The sequence below is a fragment of the Hyla sarda genome, chromosome 7 (genome assembly GCF_029499605.1).
Source record: "Hyla sarda isolate aHylSar1 chromosome 7, aHylSar1.hap1, whole genome shotgun sequence".
Lineage (NCBI taxonomy): Eukaryota > Metazoa > Chordata > Amphibia > Anura > Hylidae > Hyla > Hyla sarda.
In genome coordinates this window covers 3,151,041-3,173,275 of record NC_079195.1, presented here as the reverse complement: position 1 = coordinate 3,173,275, position 22,235 = coordinate 3,151,041, and the positions used below count along the sequence as shown (strand labels likewise).

The 22,235-nt window shown below is 48.3% G+C and overlaps 2 protein-coding genes across 2 annotated transcripts in view; one reads left to right on the top strand and one right to left on the bottom strand.

Annotated features, from left to right (window-relative positions):
- The window catches only part of LOC130282607 (zinc finger protein 271-like), a 330,526-nt gene that overhangs the window by 42,588 nt on the left and 265,703 nt on the right, over positions 1 to 22,235 (bottom strand). The window lies entirely within an intron of this gene.
- LOC130281610 (zinc finger protein 850-like) overlaps positions 1 to 22,235 on the top strand; it is a 126,145-nt gene that overhangs the window by 7,509 nt on the left and 96,401 nt on the right. Inside the window, exons 4-7 of the mRNA XM_056529025.1 lie at positions 3,068 to 3,188; positions 3,265 to 3,344; positions 3,425 to 3,512; positions 4,245 to 5,505. Of these exons, the coding sequence (XP_056385000.1) occupies positions 3,068 to 3,188; positions 3,265 to 3,344; positions 3,425 to 3,512; positions 4,245 to 5,505 (1,550 nt within the window). The remainder of the gene's footprint in view (positions 1 to 3,067; positions 3,189 to 3,264; positions 3,345 to 3,424; positions 3,513 to 4,244; positions 5,506 to 22,235) is intronic.

Below are 22,235 nucleotides of genomic sequence, written 5' to 3'. Positions count from 1 at the left end.
CTGCTGGGACATTATACAGTAATGGAGGGGTCTGGTGATGATTAGAGAGGTGACACTGCTGGGACATTATACAGTAATGGAGGGGTCTGGTGATGACTGGAGAGGTGACACTGCTGGGACATTATACAGTAATGGAGGGGTCTGGTGGTGATTAGAGAGGTGACACTGCTGGGACATTATATAGTAATGGAGGGGTCTGGTGATGATTAGAGAGGTGACACTGCTGGGACATTATACAGTAATGGAGGGGTCTGGTGATGACTGGAGAGGTGACACTGCTGGGACATTATACAGTAATGGAGGGGTCTGGTGATGACTTGGAGAGGTGACACTGCTGGGACATTATACAGTAATGGAGGGGTCTGGTGATGATTAGAGAGGTGACACTGCTGGGACATTATACAGTAATGGAGGGGTCTGGTGATGACTGGAGAGGTGACACTGCTGGGACATTATACAGTAATGGAGGGGTCTGGTGATGACTGGAGAGGTGACACTGCTGGGACATTATACAGTAATGGAGGGGTCTGGTGATGACTGGAGAGGTGACACTGCTGGGACATTATACAGTAATGGAGGGGTCTGGTGATGACTGGAGAGGTGACACTGCTGGGACATTATACAGTAATGGAGGGGTCTGGTGATGATTAAAGAGGTGACACTGCTTGGACATTATACAGTAATGGAGGTGTCCGCTGGTGATGACTGGAGAGGTGACACTGCTGGGACATTATACAGTAATGGAGGGGTCTGGTGATGACTGGAGAGGTGACACTGCTAGGACATTATACAGTAATGGAGGGGTCTGGTGATGACTGGAGAGGTGACACTGCTCGGACATTATACAGTAATGGAGGGGTCTGGTGATGATTAGAGAGGTGACACTGCTGGGACATTATACAGTAATGGAGGGGTCTGGTGATGACTGGAGAGGTGACACTGCTGGACATTATACAGTAATGGAGGGGTCTGGTGATGACTGGAGAGGTGACACTGCTGGACATTATACAGTAATGGAGGGGTCTGGTGATGACTGGAGAGGTGACACTGCTGGGACATTATACAGTAATGGAGGGGTATGGTGGTGATTAGAGAGGTGACACTGCTGGGACATTATACAGTAATGGAGGGGTCTGGTGATGATTAGAGAGGTGACACTGCTGGGACTTTATACAGTAATGGAGGGGTCTGGTGATGACTGGAGAGGTGACACTGCTGGGACATTATATAGTAATGGAGGGGTCTGGTGATGACTGGAGAGGTGACACTGCTGGACATTATACAGTAATGGAGAGGTCTGGTGATGATTAGAGAGGTGACACTGCTGGGACATTATACAGTAGTGGAGGTGTCTGGTGATGACTGGAGAGGTGACACTGCTGGGACATTATATAGTAATGGAGGGGTCTGGTGATGCCTGGAGAGGTGGCACTGCTGGGACATTATACAGTAATGGAGGGGTCTGGTGATGACTGGAGAGGTGACACTGCTGGGACATTATACAGTAATGGAGGGGTCTGGTGATGATTAGAGAGGTGACACTGCTGGGACATTATACAGTAATGGAGGTGTCTGGTGATGCCTGGAGAGGTGACACTACTGGGACATTATACAGTAATGGAGGAGTCTGGTGATGACTGGAGAGGTGACACTGCTGGGACATTATACAGTAATGGAGGGGTCTGGTGATGACTGGAGAGGTGACACTGCTGGGACATTATACAGTAATGGAGGGGTCTGGTGATGATTAGAGAGGTGACACTGCTCAACATTATACAGTAATGGAGGGATCTGGTGATGTCTGGAGAGGTGACACTGCTGGGACATTATACAGTAATGGAGGGGTCTGGTAATGATTAGAGAGGTGACACTGCTGGGACATTATACAGTAATGGAGGGGTCTGGTGATGACTGGAGAGGTGACACTGCTGGGACATTATACAGTACTGGAGGGGTCTGGTAATGATTAGAGAGGTGACACTGCTGGGACATTATACAGTGATGGAGGGGTCTGGTGATGACTGGAGAGGTGGCACTGCTGGGATATTATACAGTAATGGAGGGGTCTGGTGATGATTAGAGAGGTGACACTGCTGGGACATTATACAGTAATGGAGGGGTCTGGTGATGACTGGAGAGGTGACACTGCTGGGACATTATACAGTAATGGAGGGGTCTGGTGATGAGAGGTGACACTGCTGAGACATTATACAGTAATGGAGGGGTCTGGTGATGACTGGAGAGGTGACACTGCTGGGACATACAGTAATGGAGGGGTCTGGTGATGAGAGGTTACACTGCTGGGACATTATACAGTAATGGAGGGGTCTGGTGGTGATTAGAGAGGTGACACTGCTGGGACATTATACAGTAAAGGAGGGGTCTGGTGATGACTGAGAGGTGACACTGCTGGGACATTATACAGTAATGGAGGGGTCTGGTGATGATTAGAGAGGTGACACTGCTGGGACATACAGTAATGGAGGGGTCTGGTGATGATTAGAGAGGTGACACTGCTGGGACATTATACAGTAATGGAGGGGTCTGGTGATGATTAGAGAGGTGACCCTGCTGGGACATTATACAGTAATGGAGGGGTCTGGTGATGACTGGAGAGGTGACACTGCTGGGACATTATACAGTAATGGAGGCGTCTGGTGATGACTGGAGAGGTGACACTGCTGGGACATTATACAGTAATGGAGGGGTCTGGTGATGATTAGAGAGGTGACCCTGCTGGGACATTATACAGTAATGGAGGGGTCTGGTGATGACTGGAGAGGTGACACTGCTGGACATTATACAGTAATGGGGGGCTCTGGTGATGATTAGAGAGGTGACCCTGCTGGGACATTATACAGTAATGGAGGGGTCTGGTGATGATTAGAGAGGTGACCCTGCTGGGACATTATACAGTAATGGAGGGGTCTGGTGATGACTGGAGAGGTGACACTGCTGGAACATTATACAGTAATGGAGGGGTCTGGTGATGATTAGAGAGGTGACACTGCTGGAACATTATACAGTAATGGAGGGGTCTGGTGATGACGGTATCATTGTGTGTCAGGTTCCTATAAGGTGTCAGGATGTGGCAGTCTATTTTTCCATGGAGGAGTGGGAGTATGTAGAAGGACACAAGGATCTGTACCCGGACATTATGGAGGACCCCCGGCCCCTCACATCACCTGGTAAGAGGAGTCTCATTGTGTGTCAGCCATTATTAGATCATCTCATATATATATATTCACTTCATGTGTTTTACAGATGGATCCAGTAGATTTCCCCGTCCTCTGAATTCTTGGGATTGTTCAGGAGTAAATCGCAATGTCCTTGAGGATTGTCAGGTAGATGAATGTGATAATTGTTCCCAATAAAAGTCTCCATATTGGTTTATTTAGTAATTTTATTGTCTCTTTATATAAAGGTTCACGACCTTCATACTGTCAAAGTTGAAGCTGTGGACGGTGATGAGGAATCTTTGTGCGAGACAACTTCTGTATGTATCAACCAAGGTGAGAAGCTACCACCAGCTGAACAATATGCCCACCCCTCTGCATATAAAATACAAGCGTGCTCAACTGAGCCGGGTGTGCATGCATATTGGGCCCACAGCTTCCCAATATGGTCATCTGAAGGCATCTTATGTCTGTATTCAAGGGGTACTCCGCCCCTAGACATCTTATGCCCTTTCTAAAGGATAGGGGATAAGATGTCTGATCGCGGGGGTCCCGCTGCTGGTGACCCCCCCCCCCGATCCCGGCTGCAGCACTCAAGACATCCGGTGCACAGAGCGAACTTGCTGGATGACTGGCAATGCGGAGTGGAGGCTTGTGACGTCACGGCCGAACCCCACTCATGACATAACAACCACGCCCCCTCAATGTAAGTCTATGGGAGGGGGCGTGGCGGCTGTCACGCCCCCTCCCATAGACTTTCAATGAGGGGGCGTGACTGTGACGTCACGAGCGGGGCGTGGCCTTGATATCACAAGATTCCGGTACTGCCCCCGACGCTCTAAACGAATGCCAGGTGCAGCAGGGATATCGCGGGGGTCCCCAGCGGCAGGACCCCCGCAATCAGACTTCTTATCCCTTATCCTTTAGAAAGGGCATAAGATGTCTAGGGGCGGAGTACTCCTTTAAGGCTCTCGAACACACGATCACATTTGAGCTGTTGAAAAAGGACTTAAAATTGATTATATTGGGTTTTACCAAGATAAAATTAGCACATTTTATATTTCTCAGATGAGTGCACCAAGAACATGGAAGGAAATATCCATTTATCTCCCGAATGCAAAGTAGAAAATATCGACCTCGCCCAAGATTCTTCTGGAAATCTCCAGATGATTCTAAATCTACCTCCAGGACTTCACAACATAGATCCGCCATCCAGTAATCCCAAGGAAAATCTGTCTGTCAAATCACAGAGTGAACCGTGTGACACAGCCAGTAAAATGTTTTCATGTTTGGAATGTGGGAAACAATTCTCCCAGAAATCAAATCTTTCCGTGCACAAGAGAATCCACACTGGGGAGAAGCCCTTTTCATGTCCGGATTGCGGCAAACGTTTCGCACAGAAATCTAATCTCGTTGAACATCAAAGAATTCATTCAGAGGAGAAACCGTTCTCATGTTCAGAATGTGGGAAACGTTTTACTCGGAAGGCGGGTCTGGTCACACATCGGAAAACTCACACGGGGGAGAAGCCGTTCTCGTGTTCTGAATGTGGGAAACGTTTTACCAGGAAAGCGGGACTTGTCGATCACCTGACCATCCACACGGGAGAGAAGCCGTTTTCGTGTTCAGAATGTGGGAAATGTTTCGCTCACAAGACGGGACTTGTCGAACATCAGAAGACGCACGTGGAAGGGAAGCCTTTTACGTGTACAGAATGTGGCCATTTTTTCTCCCGTAAATCTGCTCTGGTGGTACATTGGAAAATTCACACGGGTGAGAAGCCGTTCTCGTGTTCTGAATGTGGGAAACGTTTTACCAGGAAAGCGGGACTTGTCGATCACCTGACCATCCACACGGGAGAGAAGCCGTTTTCGTGTTCAGAATGTGGGAAATGTTTCGCTCACAAGACGGGACTTGTCGAACATCAGAAGACGCACGTGGAAGGGAAGCCTTTTACGTGTACAGAATGTGGCCATTTTTTCTCCCGTAAATCTGCTCTGGTGGTACATTGGAAAATTCACACGGGTGAGAAGCCGTTCTCGTGTTCAGAATGCGGGAAATGCTTTAGCCAAAAATCTATCCTTGTCGAGCATCAGAGAATTCACACGGGGGAGAGGCCGTTTTTGTGTCAAGAATGTGGGAAACGTTTTGCCCGGAAATCGGTTCTTATTAACCATCAGAGAACTCACACGGGGGAGAAGCCGTATTCGTGTGCGGAGTGCGGGAGAGCGTTCAGACAGAAGTCGGATCTGGATAAACATCGGGGGGTTCACCTGGAGGAGAAGATGTTTCCGGGTGGAGAATACGAGGAGTGTCTAATACCAAACTTGTGAGGAGGGGGAAAAAAGTGATTGTTATGTCCGGAGCGTTATGGTCGTCCAGGACTTAACCCCTTAAGGACGCAGGACGTAAATGTACGTCCTGGTGAGGTGGTACTTAACGCACCAGGACGTACATTTACGTCCTAAGCATAACCGCGGGCATCGGAGCGATGCCCGTGTCATGCGCGGCTGATCCCGGCTGCTAATCGCAGCTAGGGACCCGCCGGCAATGGCCGACGCCCGCGATCTCGCGGGCGTCCGCCATTAACCCCTCAGGTGCCGGGATCAATACAGATCCCGGCATCTGCGGCGGTTCGCGATTTAAATGAACGATCGGATCGCCCGCAGCGCTGCTGCGGGGATCCGATCATTCATAACGCCGCACGGAGGTCCCCTCACCTTCCTCCGTGCGGCTCCCGGCGTCTCCTGCTCTGGTCTGTGATCGAGCAGACCAGAGCAGGAGATGACCGATAATACTGATCTGTTCTATGTCCTATACATAGAACAGATCAGTATTAGCAATCATGGTATTGCTATGAATAGTCCCCTATGGGGACTATTCAAGTGTAAAAAAAAATGTAAAAGTAAAAGTAAAAAAAAAGTGAAAAATCCCCTCCCCCAATAAAAAAGTAAAACGTCCGTTTTTTCCTATTTTACCCCCAAAAAGCGTAAAAAACATTTTTTATAGACATATTTGGTATCGCCGCGTGCGTAAATGTCCGAACTATTAAAATAAAATGTTAATGATCCCGTACGGTGAACGGCGTGAACAAAAAAAAATAAAAAAAGTCCAAAATTCCTACTTTTTTAATACATTTGATTAAAAAAAAAATTATAAAAAATGTATTAAAAGTTTTTTATATGCAAATGTGGTATCAAAAAAAATTACAGATCATGGCGCAAAAAATGAGCCCCCAAAAAGTTTGTGATTTTTTTTAAGCGCAACAATAATATAAAAGTATGTAATAATGGGTATCATTTTAATCGTATTGACCCTCAGAATAAAGAAAACACGTCATTTTTACCATAAATTGGACGGCGTGAAAACGAAACCTTCCACAATTAGCAAAATTGCGTTTTTCGTTTTAATTTCCCCACAAAAATAGTGTTTTTTGGTTGCGCCATACATTTTATGATATAATGAGTGATGTCATTACAAAGGACAACTGGTCGCGCAAAAAACAAGCCCTCATACTAGTCTGTGGATGAAAATATAAAAGAGTTATGATTTTTAGAAGGCGAGGAGGAAAAAATGAAAACGTAAAAATTTAATTGTCTGAGTCCTTAAGGCCAAAATGGGCTGCGTCCTTAAGGGGTTAAAGGGGTACTCCGGTGGAAAACTTTTTTTTTTTTTTTTAATCAACTGGTGCCAGAAAGTTAAACAGATTTGTAAATTACTTCTATTAAAAACTCTTAATCCTTCCAGTACTTTTTAGCTGTTGAATACAACAGAAGAAATTCTTTATCTTTTTGGATTTCTTTACTGTCACGACCACAGTGCTCTCTGCTGACACCTCTGTCCATTTTAGGAACTGCCCAAAGCAGCATATGTTTGCCATGGGGATTTTCTCCCGCTCTGGACAGTTCCTAAAATGGACAGAGGTGTCAGCAGAGAGCAGTGTGGTTGTGACAGAAAAGAAATCCAAAAAGAAAAGAATTTCCTCTGTAGTATACAGCCGCTAATAAGTACTGGAAGGATTAAGATTTTTTTTAATAGAAGTCATTTAGAAATCTGTATAAAACTTTCTGGCATCAGTTGATTTAAAAAAATAAATAAAAAGTTTTCCGCTGGAGTGCCCCTTTAACTCTTGTGTTACCCGTAGGGCCCGGACATTGATAAACCAAACTCATATATAATAAATAGTTATTACAAATTCAAAATAGAAAATCCGGCATCTTATTGCCTATAATAAGGAATTGCTCAACAAGCTATACATTGTCAATCACTCAATACAATAATATTTAACACTTTAAAGGGGTACTCCACCCCTAGACATCTTATCCCCTATCCCAGAGGTCTCAAACTCCCGGCCCGCGGGCCACAAATGGCCCGCGGGCCGGGAGTTTGAGACCTCTGGGAACGAAAGTTTGCGGCCGGCACCAGGGATGTGTGATTTTTATTGCCCGACGCCCGGGTCATGCAGTGCCAGGCGCCGGGCAGGTGGTTTCTTCAGGGATTTAGCCCTGCTTCGGCTTCACTTACCCCGCTCTCCTCCTGGTCTTCGGTTGGCCGGCCGGCCCGAGTCTGATGAGGGACGTCGCGCATGTGACGTCCCTCCACAGACCCGAACAGGAGGACGTCAGTGATGTCACTCGTCAGGCCGCCGCCGGAGAGAAGCGCAGGACAGGTAAGTGTGTCTATGTGTGTGTGTGCATGTGTGGGTGTCCGTCTGTCTGTGTGTGTGAGAGTCGGGGGGGGGATGACAATGCTACCTAATGTGGGGAACCTGCTACTGCCTAATGTGGGGAACCTGCTGCCTACCTAATGTGGGGAACCTGCTGCCTACCTAATGTGGGGAACCCCCAGAAGTAGCTCCCCCATCATCCGTCAGCTCGTGCTATTACCATTGGGGGGTAAGGGGAATGGGGAGGGGTGTTGCTGGTGGATGATGAGGCGCACATGATGGGGGCATTATATGTGAGGGGCGCATGATGGGGGCATTATATGTGAGGGGCACATGATGGGGCATTATATGTGAGGGGCACATGATGGGGGCATTATATGTGAGGGGCACATGATGGGGGCATTATATGTGAGGGGCGCATGATGGGGGCATTATATGTGAGGGGCGCATGATGGGGTCATTATATGTGAGGGGCGCATGATGGGGTCATTATATGTGAGGGGCGCATGATGAGGGCATTATATGTGAGGGGCACATGATGGGGTCATTATATGTGAGGGGCGCATGATGGGGGCATTATATGTGAGGGGCACATGATGGGGTCATTATATGTGAGGGGCGCATGATGGGGGCATTATATGTGAGGGGCACATGATGGGGGCATTATATGTGAGGGGCGCATGATGGGGGCATTATATGTGAGGGGCGCATGATGGGGGCATTATATGTGAGGGGCACATGATGGGGGCATTATATGTGAGGGGCACATGATGGGGCATTATATGTGAGGGGCACATGATGGGGTCATATGTGAGGGGCACATGATGGGGTCATTATATGTGAGGGGCGCATGATGGGGGCATTATATGTGAGGGGCGCATGATGGGGGCATTATATGTGAGGGGCGCATGATGGGGGCATTATATGTGAGGGGCGCATGATGGGGGCATTATATGTGAGGGGCACATGATGGGGGCATTATATGTGAGGGGCACATGATGGGGCATTATATGTGAGGGGCACATGATGGGGTCATTATATGTGAGGGGCACATGATGGGGTCATTATATGTGAGGGGCGCATGATGGGGGCATTATATGTGAGGGGCGCATGATGGGGGCATTATATGTGAGGGGCGCATGATGGGGTCATTATATGTGAGGGGCGCATGATGGGGGCATTATATGTGAGGGGCGCATGATGGGGGCATTATATGTGAGGGGCGCATGATGGGAGCATTATATGTAGGGGGCGCATGATGGGGGCATTATATGTAGGGGGCGCATGATGGGGGCATTATATGTGAGGGGCGCATGATGGGGGCATTATATGTGAGGGGCACATGATGGGGGCATTATATGTGAGGGGCACATGATGGGGTCATTATATGTGAGGGGCGCATGATGGGAGCATTATATGTAGGGGGCGCATGATGGGGTCATTATATGTAGGGGGCGCATGATGGGGGCATTATATGTGAGGGGCGCATGATGGGGGCATTATATGTGAGGGGCGCATGATGGGGGCATTATATGTGAGGGGCACATGATGGGAGCATTATATGTGAGGGGCACATGATGGGGCATTATATGTAGGGGGCGCATGATGGGGGCATTATATGTGAGGGGCGCATGATGGGGGCATTATATGTGAGGGGCGCATGATGGGGGCATTATATGTGAGGGGCGCATGATGGGGGCATTATATGTGAGGGGCGCATGATGGGGGCATTATATGTAAGGGTCACATGATGGGGGCATTATATGTGAGGGGCACATGATGGGAGCATTATATGGGAGGGGCACATGATGGGGGCATTATATGTGAGGGGCACATGATGGGGGCATTATATGTGAGGGGCACATGATGGGGGCATTATATGTGAGGGGCACATGATGGGAGCATTATATGTAGGGGGCGCATGATGGGGGCATTATATGTAAGGGTCACATGATGGGGGCATTATATGTAAGGGTCACATGATGGGGGCATTATATGTAAGGGTCACATGATGGGGGCATTATATGTGAGGGGCGCATGATGGGGTCATTATATGTGAGGGGCGCATGATGGGGGCATTATATGTAAGGGGCACATGATGGGGGCATTATATGTAAGGGGCACATGATGGGGGCATTATATGTGAGGGGCACATGATGGGGCATTATATGTGAGGGGCTCATGATGGGGTCATTATATGTAAAGGACGCATGCGGCCCAGCGTCACCCAGCTGCTACCTCCAGTGGCCCCAGGATAATTTGAGTTTGAGACCCCTGCGATCTCGGCTGCGGCACCCCAGACATCCGGTGCACAGAGCGAACTTCGTGTCGGATGACTGACTATGTGGGGCGGAGGCTCTTGACGGCACAGCCACGCCCCCTCAATGCAAGTCTATGGGAGGGGCGTGACGTCACGAGCGGGGCGGGGCTGTGATGTCATGAGCTTCCGGAGCTGCACCCGACGTTCTAAACGAATGCCGGGTTCTACAGGGAGATGGCGGGGTCCCCCACGATCAGACATCTTATCCCCTATCCTATGTATAGGGGATAAGATGTATAGGTACCCCTTTAAGGACCACAGGTTTTTTAAATGTTTACAGTTTCGGTTTTTCCTCCTCACCTTCTAAAAATCTTAAAGGGGTACTCCGCTGCTCAGCACTTGGAACAAACTGTTCCAAACGCTGGAGCCGGTGTGAGGTGGTTTTTTGCGCCCCCGTAGATCCATGCGTCCGCTCCTCCCCCAGCTCTCCGAACATTTCCGAAGCTAGAGCTGGGGGAGGGCAGAGCAAGGGGAGGGAGGAGGTTCACGCCCTCTCCCTCATCTCCCCTCCCTGAGCTTGGCTGGACGCAGATCTCTACGGCCACGCCCCCTCACTGAGGACATAGATCTCCCCGAGCTGAGGACATAGAGCAGTGCTCCCAATGAGCTCTATGTGTAAAGGGGGACATACTGCAGGGGCTAAAGGGGGACATACTGCACGGGCTAAAGGGGGACATACTGCATGGGCTAAAGGGGGACATACTGCATGGGCTAAAGGAGGACATACTGCACGGGCTAAAGGGGGACATACTGCACGGGCTAAAGGGGGACATACTGCATGGGCTAAAGGAGGACATACTGCACGGGCTAAAGGGGGACATACTGCATGGGCTAAAGGGGGACATACTGCACGGGCTAAAGGGGGACATACTGCACGGGCTAAAGGGGGACATACTGCACGGGCTAAAGGGGGACATACTGCACGGGCTAAAGGAGGGCATACTGCACGGGCTAAAGGGAGACAAACTGCACGGGCTAAAGGGGGACAAACTGCACGGGCTAAAGGGAGACAAACTGCACGGGCTAAAGGGGGACAAACTGCACGGGCTAAAGGGGGACAAACTGCACGGGCTAAAGGGAGACATACTGCACGGGCTAAAGGGGGACATACTGCACGGGGCTAAAGGGGGACATACTGCACGGGCTAAAGGGAGACATACTGCACGGGCTAAAGGGGGACATACTGCACGGGCTAAAGGGGGACATACTGCACGGGCTAAAGGGGGACATACTGCACGGGCTAAAGGGGGACATACTGCACGGGCTAAAGGGGGACATACTGCACGGGCTAAAGGGGGACATACTGCACGGGCTAAAGGGGGACATACTGCACGGGCTAAAGGGGGACATACTGCACGGGCTAAAGGGGGACATACTGCACGGGCTAAAGGAGGACATACTGCACGGGCTAAAGGGGGACATACTGCACGGGCTAAAGGGGGACATACTGCACGGGCTAAAGGAGGACATACTGTACGGGCTAAAGGGGGACATACTGCACGGGCTAAAGGGGGACATACTGCACGGGCTAAAGGGGGACATTTAGCCCGTATAGTATGTCCCCCTTTAGCCCGTACAGTATGTCCCCCTTTAGTCCCCCTTCAGCCTGTGCAGTATGTCTCCCTTTAGTCCCCCTTTAGCCTGTGCAGTATGTCTCCCTTTAGTCCCCCTTTAGCCTGTGCAGTATGTCTCCCTTTAGCCCGTACAGTATGTCCCCCTTTAGCCCATACAGTATGTCCCCCTTTAGTCCCCCTTGAGCCCGTGCAGTATGTCTCCCTTTAGTCCCCCTTTAGCCCGTGCAGTATGTCCTCCTTTAGCCCCTGCAGTATGTTCCCCTTTACACATAGAGCTCATTGGGAGCACTGCTCTATGTCCTCAGCTCGGGGAGATGAGGGAGGGGCCTGCCGTGGAGATCTATGTCCTCAGTGAGGGGGCGTGGCCGTAGAGATCTGCGTCCAGCCGAGCTCAGGGAGGGGAGATGAGGGAGGGGGCGTGAACCTCCTCCCTCCCCTTGCTCTGCCCTCCCCCAGTTCTAGCTTCGTAAATGTTTGGAGAGCTGGGGGAGGAGCGGACGCATGGATCTACGGGGGCGCAAAAAACCACCTCACACCGGCATCGGGAACTCATGACATCATAGCCCCACCCCCCATGATGTCAGGCCCCACCCCCTCAATGCAAGTCTATGGGAGGGAGCATGAGTGGGCTTGCATTTAGGGGGTGGGGCTATGACGTCACAAGCTCCCGGCTCCAGCATTCTAAACAGTTTCTTCCAAACTCTGAGCAGCGGAGTACCCCTTTAATGCTGTCAGTTTGCCCTTATAGATCCAAATGAGAGCTTGTTTTTTTTTGCGCTACCAAAATCTACGGGGAAAAAAAAGTAAATGATAACGCCATTTCGTAATTTTTGGCACCTTATCTTTATTCTGTAGGATCATACGTATTTTTCTCTAGAGGGGGCTGTATGAGGTTTTTTGCGCCGTGATCCGTAGTTTTTATCGGTATCATTTTTGTTTTGATGGGACTTTTTGATCACTTTTTATACATTTTTTTAGGGTATACAAAGTGACCAAAAATACGCAATTTTCGAGCTTGTTTTTTTTACATACACGCCATTGACCGTGCAGTTTAATTAACAATATATTTTTTTTTAGTTTGGACATTTACGCACGCGGCGATCCCACATATGTTTATATTTATTTTTGTTTACATATTGTTTTTTTTTTGTTTTTTTTATGGGAAAAGGGAGTGATTCGAACTTTTATTAGGGTTTTTTTTTACACAATTGTTTAGTCCCCATAAGCGACTATAACATGTAATCATTAGATTGCATACACTGTTCTGTGCCATAGCATAGCATAGCATTGATCAGTGTTATCAGTGCTTTGCTGCACTAGCCTGCCTAGACAGGTAAGGGCCCTCCTGCCGTCCTCCCAGCTGATCAGGACACTGCTTGGTGGTCCCGATCAGCTCTGCTGAGCTACCAGGACTGTTTTACTTTCAATTTAGATGCTGCAACCAACTTTGATTGCAGCATCTAAGAGGTTAATGTCGGGCATCACTGCGATCTGTGATGTCCGGCATTAGACACAGGTCCCAGCGGTTGATTGCCACCGGGACCACCCTGCTATGACATGGGGTCAGCTCCCGAGCTCGCGTTATAGTAGGGGAGCAGGTGCAGGACATACAGGTACGCACTGCGGCCTTAAAGGGGTACTCCATTGCTAGACATCGGAGACATGATGTTCACATCATGCATGGCTGGTCCCGGCTGCTATTAATAGCCAGGGACCTGGCAGTAATGGCGGACATCAGCGATTGTGCTGATCTCCCCCATTAATGGGTACCTTTCATCAAAAAAAACTTTTGATATATATTGTAGATTAATTTATGCAGAATAATTTTCCAATAGCATGTTATTAAAAATGATGCTTCTTTCTATTTAAAGGGGTTATCCAAGAAAAAACTTTATTATATATATATATATATATATATATATATATCAACTGGGTCCAGAAAGTTAAACAGATTTGTAAATTATTTCTATTAAAAAATCTTAATCCTTTCAGTACTTATGAGCTTCTGAAGTTAAGGTTGTTCTTTTCTGTCTAAGTGCTCTCTGATGACACCTGTCTCGGGAACCGCCCAGTTTAGAAGCAAATCCCCATAGCAAACCTCCTCTAAACTGGGCGGTTCCCGAGACACGTGTCATCAGAGAGCACTTAGACAGAAAAGAACAACCTTAACTTCAGAAGCTCATAAGTACTGAAAGGATTAAGATTTTTAAATAGAAGTAATTTAACTTTCTGGAGCCAGTTGATATATAAAAAAAAAAGTTTTTTCCTGGATAACCCCTTTAATTTTCCACTTTGAAAAAATGACCTTCAGGGAGCAGTGCTGAGCTTGTCTGTGTCCCGGCTGCAGTCTGAGATTTAGGACTCCAGCATGAGTCTGAAATCTATGAAAAAGGCTTGCGGCCAGGACTGGTAGTGAGACCAGTGAGTCATTTTTTCAAAGTGGAAAATGAAATAGAAAGAAGCAGATTATTTATTAACATGCTATTGGAAAGTTATTCTGCATACATTAATCTATAATATATCAAAAGTTTTTTTGATGAAAGGTACCCTTTAACCCTTCAGATGTCGTGATCAATACTGATCCCGGCATCTGCAGCAATGTGGTGGCCAGAGTTCCCCTCACCTATCTCCGGCCGCTCTCCTGGAGTCTTCCGCTCTGATCTGCCTTCTAGCAGAGCAGAGAAGTAGATCGCCGATAATACTGATCAGTGATATGCCTATGCACAGCGATCTAATAATAGCTATAAATAGTCCTCTGTGGGACCATAAAAAGTTTTAAATAAATGGTTAAAAAAAAGCGAATAATCCCCTCCCGCAAGAAATATTTTAATCCCCCTTATGACTACAGTGGTCCCTCAACATACGATGGGAATCCGTTCCAAATGAACCATCGTTTGTTGAAACCATCGTATGTTGAGGGATCGGTGCAATGTAAAGTATAGGACAGTGGTCTACAACCTGCGGACCTCCAGATGTTGCAAAACTACAACACCCAGCATGCCCGGACAGCCAACGGCTGTCCGGGCATGCTGGGAGTTGTAGTTTTGCAACATCTGGAAGTCCGCAGGTTGAAGACCACTGGTATTGGAGGTTATACTCACCTGTCCCCGCCGCTCCGGACCGTCACCGCTCGTCACCGCTGCCCTGGATGTCGCCGTCCATCGCTGTCGCCGCGTCCCCGAGGTGTCCCTGATGCTCCGGCAAGGCCTCTGCTTCCCCCGGCATCCTCACTCTCCGTCGCCGCCATCATGTTGCTACGCACGCCGCTCCTATTGGATGACAGGACGGCGTGGGCAGCGACGTGAGGACGACGATAGAGAGCGCCGACGATGCAGGGGATCCCGAAGAGGACGCGCCGGAGCCCCGAGGACAGGTAAGTGATCGTCACCGGACCACACGGGGCACCGTAAACGGCTATCCGGGGGCAGCTGAAGCAGTGTGCGCTGCAGGATAGCCGTTTATGCGATGGCCCCGACATATATAAAAGCATCGTATGTTGATGCTGCCTTCACCATGTGATGTCCTCTGAGAGTAATCGTATGCTGAAATGATCGTATGTCGGGGCCATCGTAGGTCGGGGGGTCACTGTATATTATATATGGTATGTTGGGGCCATCGTAGGTCGGGGAGTCACTGTATATTATATATGGTATGGCGGGGCCATCGTACGTCGGGGGGTCACTGTATATTATATATGGTATGTCGGGGCCATCGTAGGTCGGGGGGTCAATATATATTATATATGGTATGTCGTGGCCATCGTAGGTCGGGGGGGTCACTGTATATTATATATGGTATGTCGGGGCAATCGCAGGTCGGGGGGTCACTGTATATATATATATGGTATGTCGGGGCCATCGTAGGTCGGGGGGTCAATATATATTATATATGGTATGTCGTGGCCATCGTAGGTCGGGGGGTCACTGTATATTATATATGGTATGTCGGGGCCATCGTAGGTCGGGGGGGTCACTGTATATTATATATGATATGTCGTGGCCATCGTAGGTCGGGGGGTCAATGTATATTATATATGGTATGTCGGGGCCATCGTAGGTCGGGGGGTCACTGTATATTATATATGATATGTCGGGGCCATCGTAGGTCGGGGGGGTCACTGTATATTATATATGGTATGTTGGGGCCATCGTAGGTCGGGGGGTCAATGTATATATATGGTATGGCGGGGCCATCGTAGGTCGGGGGGTCAATGTATATTATATATGGTATGTCGGGGCCATCGTAGGTCGGGGGGTCACTGTATATTATATATGATATGTCGGGGCCATCGTAGGTCGGGGGGGTCACTGTATATTATATATGGTATGTTGGGGCCATCGTAGGTCGGGGGGTCACTGTATATATATGGTATGTCGGGGCCATAGTAGGTCGGGGGGTCACTGTATATATATGGTATGTCGGGGCCATCGTAGGTCGGGGGGTCAATGTATATTATATATGGTATGTCGGGGCCATCGTAGGTCGGGGGGTCACTGTATATTATATATGGTATGTCGGGGCCATCGTAGGTCGGGGGGTCACTGTATATTATATATGGTATGGCGGGGCCATCGTAGGTCGGGGGGTCAATGTATATTATATATGGTATGTCGGGGCCATCGTAGGTTGGGGGGTCACTGTATATTATATATGGTATGTCGGGGCCATCGTAGGTCGGGGGGTCACTGTATATATATGGTATGTCGGGGCCATAGTAGGTCGGGGGGTCACTGTATATATATGGTATGTCGGGGCCATCGTAGGTCGGGGGGTCAATGTATATTATATATGGTATGTCGGGGCCATCGTAGGTCGGGGGGTCACTGTATATTATATATGGTATGTCGGGGCCATCGTAGGTCGGGGGGTCAATGTATATTATATATGGTATGTCGGGGCCATCGTAGGTCGAGGGGTCACTGTATATATATGGTATGTCGGGGCCATCGTAGGTCGGGGGTCACTGTATATTATATATGGTATGTTGGGGCCATCGTAGGTCAGGGGGGTCACTGTATATTATATATGGTATGTCGTGGCAATCGTAGGTCTGGGGGGTCACTGTATATTATATATGGTATGGCGGGGCCATCGTAGGTCGGGGGGTCAATGTATATTATATATGGTATGTCGTGGCAATCGTAGGTCTGGGGGGTCACTGTATATTATATATGGTATGGCGGGGCCATCGTAGGTCGGGGGGTCAATGTATATTATATATGGTATGTCGGGGCCATCGTAGGTCGGGGGTCACTGTATATTATATATGGTATGTCGTGGCAATCGTAGGTCTGGGGGGTCACTGTATATTATATATGGTATGTCGGGGCCATCGTAGGTCGGGGGGTCACTGTATATATATATGGTATGGCGGGGCCATCGTAGGTCGGGGAGTCACTGTATATTATATATGGTATGGCGGGGCCATCGTAGGTCGGGGGGTCAATGTATATTATATATGGTATGTCGGGGCCATCGCAGGTCGGGGGGTCACTGTATATTATATATGGTATGTCGGGGCCATCGTAGGTCGGGGGGTCACTGTATATTATATATGGTATGTCGGGGCCATCGTAGGTCGGGGGGTCACTGTATATTATATATGGTATGTCGGGGCCATCGTAGGTCGGGGGGTCACTGTATATTATATATGGTATGGCGGGGCCATCGTAGGTCGGGGGGTCAATGTATATTATATATGGTATGGCGGGGCCATCGTAGGTCGGGGGGTCACTGTATATATATGGTATGTCGGGGCCATCGCAGGTCGGGGGGTCACTGTATATTATATATGGTATGTTGGGGCCATCGTAGGTCGGGGGGTCACTGTATATTATATATGGTATGTCGGGGCCATCGTAGGTCGGGGGGTCAATGTATATTATATATGGTATGTCGGGGCCATCGTAGGTCGGGGGGTCACTGTATATATATGGTATGTCGGGGCCATCGCAGGTCGGGGGGGGTCACTGTATATTATATATGGTATGTCGGGGCCATCGCAGGTCGGGGGGTCACTGTATATTATATATGGTATGTCGGGGCCATCGTAGGTCGGGGGGTCACTGTATATTATATATGGTATGTCGGGGCCATCGTAGGTCGGGGGGTCACTGTATATTATATATGGTATGGCGGGGCCATCGTAGGTCGGGGGGTCAATGTATATTATATATGGTATGTCGGGGCCATCGTAGGTCGGGGGGTCACTGTATATTATATATGGTATGTCGGGGCCATCGTAGGTCGGGGGGTCACTGTATATTATATATGGTATGTCGGGGCCATCGTAGGTCGGGGGATCAATGTATATTATATATGGTATGTCGGGGCCATCGTAGGTCGGGGGGGGTCACTGTATATTATATATGGTATGGCGGGGCCATCGTAGGTCGGGGGGTCACTGTATATATATATGGTATGGCGGGGCCATCGTAGGTCGGGGGGTCACTGTATATTATATAAGGTATGTCGGGGCCATCGTAGGTCGGGGGATCAATGTATATTATATATGGTATGGCGGGGCCATCGTAGGTCGGGGGGGTCACTGTATATTATGTATGGTATGGCGGGGCCATCGTAGGTCGGGGGGGTCACTGTATATTATATATGGTATGGCGGGGCCATCGTAGGTCGGGGGGTCAATGTATATTATATATGGTATGTCGGGGCCATCGTAGGTCGGGGGGTCACTGTATATATATATGGTATGGCGGGGCCATCGCAGGTCGGGGGGTCACTGTATATATATGGTATGTCGGGGCCATCGTAGGTCGGGGGGTCAATGTATATTATATATGGTATGGCGGGGCCATCGTAGGTCGGGGGGTCAATGTATATTATATATGGTATGTCGGGGCCATCGTAGGTCGGGGGGTCAATGTATATTATATATGGTATGGCGGGGCCATCGTAGGTCGGGGGGTCACTGTATATTATATATGGTATGGCGGGGCCATCGTAGGTCGGGGGGTCAATGTATATTATATATGGTATGTCGGGGCCATCGTAGGTCGGGGGGTCAATGTATATTATATATGGTATGTCGTGGCCATCGTAGGTCAGGGGGTCACTGTATATTATATATGGTATGGCGGGGCCATCGTAGGTCGGGGGGTCAATATATATTATATATGGTATGTCGGGGCCATCGTAGGTCGGGGGGTCACTGTATATATATATGGTATGTCGGGGCCATCGTAGGTCGGGGGGTCACTGTATATTATATATGGTATGTCGGGGCCATCGTAGGTCGGGGGGTCACTGTATATTATATATGGTATGGCGGGGCCATCGTAGGTCGGGGGTCACTGTATATTATATATGGTATGTCGGGGCCATCGTAGGTCGGGGGTCAATGTATATTATATATGGTATGGCGGGGCCATCGTAGGTCGGGGGGGGGTCACTGTATATTATATATGGTATGGCGGGGCCATCGTAGGTCGGGGGGTCAATGTATATTATATATGGTATGGCGGGGCCATCGTAGGTCGGGGGGGGTCACTGTATTTTACAAAAAAAAAGTGTTACAAAATAAAAAATACAGATCACGGCGCAAAAAATGATCCTCATATAGCCACGTATACGGAAAAATTTGAAAGTTATAGGTGGTCAAAGTAGGGCGATAGTAGACAGTTCCTGTGGCAGTGGTCATGATGTCGTGGCCACGCCTCCTCCATTCATGTCTATGAGAGGGGGCTTCGACACGCACCCTCAAATAGACATGAATGGAGGGGGTGTGGTGTGACGTCACAAGGGGGCGTGGCTGTGACCTCGCGATCACGGCCTTTGGCTCCGAGCGCTCTGAACAAAATGTTCAGAACGCTGGAGTACCCCTTTAACCCCTTCACTCCCGATCTGTGAAGCGTACTCAGAAGCTGAGCGCGCTTTGTAACTGATGGGTCCTGGTTGCTATCAGCAACCTGGACCCGCGGCTAATACTGGACATCGCCGATCAGACTGATGTCCGGTAGTAACCCTTTAGATCATCATCTTGATGATCGTGGCGTCTAAAACGGGAGAAATCCATACCGTCTAGCTCAGCACCGCCGTGGTGAAATCGCGGCGTTCCGAACAGCTGAGAGGACAGCGGGAGGTGCCTTATCTTCTTCCCGGCTGTCCGATCGGCGTTTGATTGTTCCAAACCTGAAATCCAGGCTTGAGCAATCAAGAGCAGAAAACACTGATCAATGCATTCCTATGGCAAAGCATTGATCAGTGCCTGCAATCAGTATATGCAATGTTACAGCCACTAGAGGGGACTATAACACTGCATAAAAAAGTCAAAAAAAAGTTAATAAATGTGATATAACCCCTTCCCTAATAAAAATTAGAATCACTCCCCCTTTTCCCATTAAAAAAAAAACTGTGTAAATAAAAATAAACATATGTGGTATCGCCGCGTGCGTAAATGTCCAAACTATAAAAAAATATCATTAATTAAACCGCACGGTCAATGACGTAAACACCAAAAAATTCCAAAGTCCAAAATAGCATATTTTTGGTCACTTTTTATACAATAAAAAAAAATGAATAAAAAGCGATCAAAAAGTCAGATCAAAACAAAAATGGTACCGATAAAAACTTCAGATCACAGCGCAAAAAATTTGCCCTCATACGGCCCCGTACGTGGAACAATAAAAAAGTTATAGGGGTCAGAAGATGACATTTTTAAACGTATAAATTTTCCTGCATGTAGTTATGATTTTTTCCAGAAGTGCGACAAAATCACCTATATAAGTCGGGGATCATTATAACCGTATGGACCTACAAAATAATGATAAGGAGTTATTTTTACTGAAAAATTTACTGTGTAGAAACAGAAGCCCCCAAAAGTTACAAAATGGCGTTTTTTCTTAAATTTTGTCGCACAATGATTTTTTTTCCCGTTTCGCCGTAGATTTTTGGCTAAAATGACTGATGTCACTGCAAAGTAGAATTGGTGACGCAAAAAATAAGCATCATATGGAATTTTAGGTGCAAAATTGAAGGGTTATGATTTTATAAATGTAAGGAGGAAAAAACGAAAGTGGAAAAACGCTCGGTCCTTACAGGGTATTTTTTTTTTTCCACTGTAATGTTCATTAAAAGTTTTCCCAGAAACAGAAATCCAAATACAATAAAAAATAAACAATAGCATGACAATGCAGGGGCCGAAGATTACAAAGAAATCACAAGGGCCAGACCCAAGAACGATCATCGAATATGGGTCAGATAGGTGATAGGAGATCAGGCCGAGGAAGGACAATAAAGGCGCTAAACCTCCCGGAAGGTCTCCGCTACCACAATATTATATAGTACATATCCAGGACCACCGCAGTAGCCATTATAGGGGTAGTCCAGTGGTGAACAACTTAACCCCTATTGCCTTCGGCAATCACCGGCTCTGCCATAGCGATGTATTGAGGGGGCATGTCAGCTGCCGCTTCGTGCGGTGGTCGACACCCGCTATCTGGCCGGAGAGCCTGGCCCCCTTACAGAGAGATCACAGGGGGCCCCAGCGGTCGGACCTCCCGCGATCTCACACTTATCCCCTATCCTTAGGATAGGGGATACGTTTTTCACCACTGGACTACCCCTTTAAATAGCCCAGACAGGCGCGGCACCACGCAACATCAATCTGGGACAAAAGGTTGACAAAAACCACAAACAAAGGAGGGGATACAAACAATAAATACACAAAAACAGACCCACAACAACCACAGAAGACGACAGGGCGGGAAGGGGAGGAAAGGAGAGATAGAGGGGGGAGAAGAAAGGAAAGAAGAATCAAGGGGGCGCCTGTCAGTGAAGCCGTCCCAGGGCTCCAGACAGAAATAAGGGAATGGAGTTGTTGAGGGAGGTTGTCGGGAATTCCAGAGAGCGAATCTCTAATACGGCCATGAGGACCGATTCGGAGGGAGGGTGAGTGCTCTTCCAGTATTTGGCTACAAGGGTCTTAGCAGCCAAGACAATATGTTGAAAAAGTTTGAAAGGTTTCTTAGATAAGGTAGGATGAGAACGATGGAGGAGATAGACAAGGGGACCAGGACACCCAAGACTTCACCCAGCAGCCGCTCAACCCTACAGGGCTGAGGAGTCGGAGTCGGATGAAATTTTGGGTACCTGGAGTCTGAGTCGGCAAACAATGCACCGACTCCGACTAAATTTAGATTGGAATAAAAAAAATAAAAAAAGCAAGATTAAATGTCCCAATTCACAAAAAGTTATAATTAATGACTTCTCTACTGTAAGAATAAAGACCAATGCATGCAGAGCCTCACGTAACCGCAAAACCAACACGTTAAGGGACCGCGAAGAAGCTTTTCATGTGCTTCACTATATGGCACGCAACGCACAATTAGGAGCGGCAATACTTCTACTTCCCATAGTGTTGTGTTCTGCTGTTACAGGGAACCCAGGGGTAACCTACCTCTCACTGATAAGGGGTTAACGAAATATGTTTTCTGCAGGACTAGAGACACTTGTATAAGTGAAGGGAACGGAGGGTCAATAGT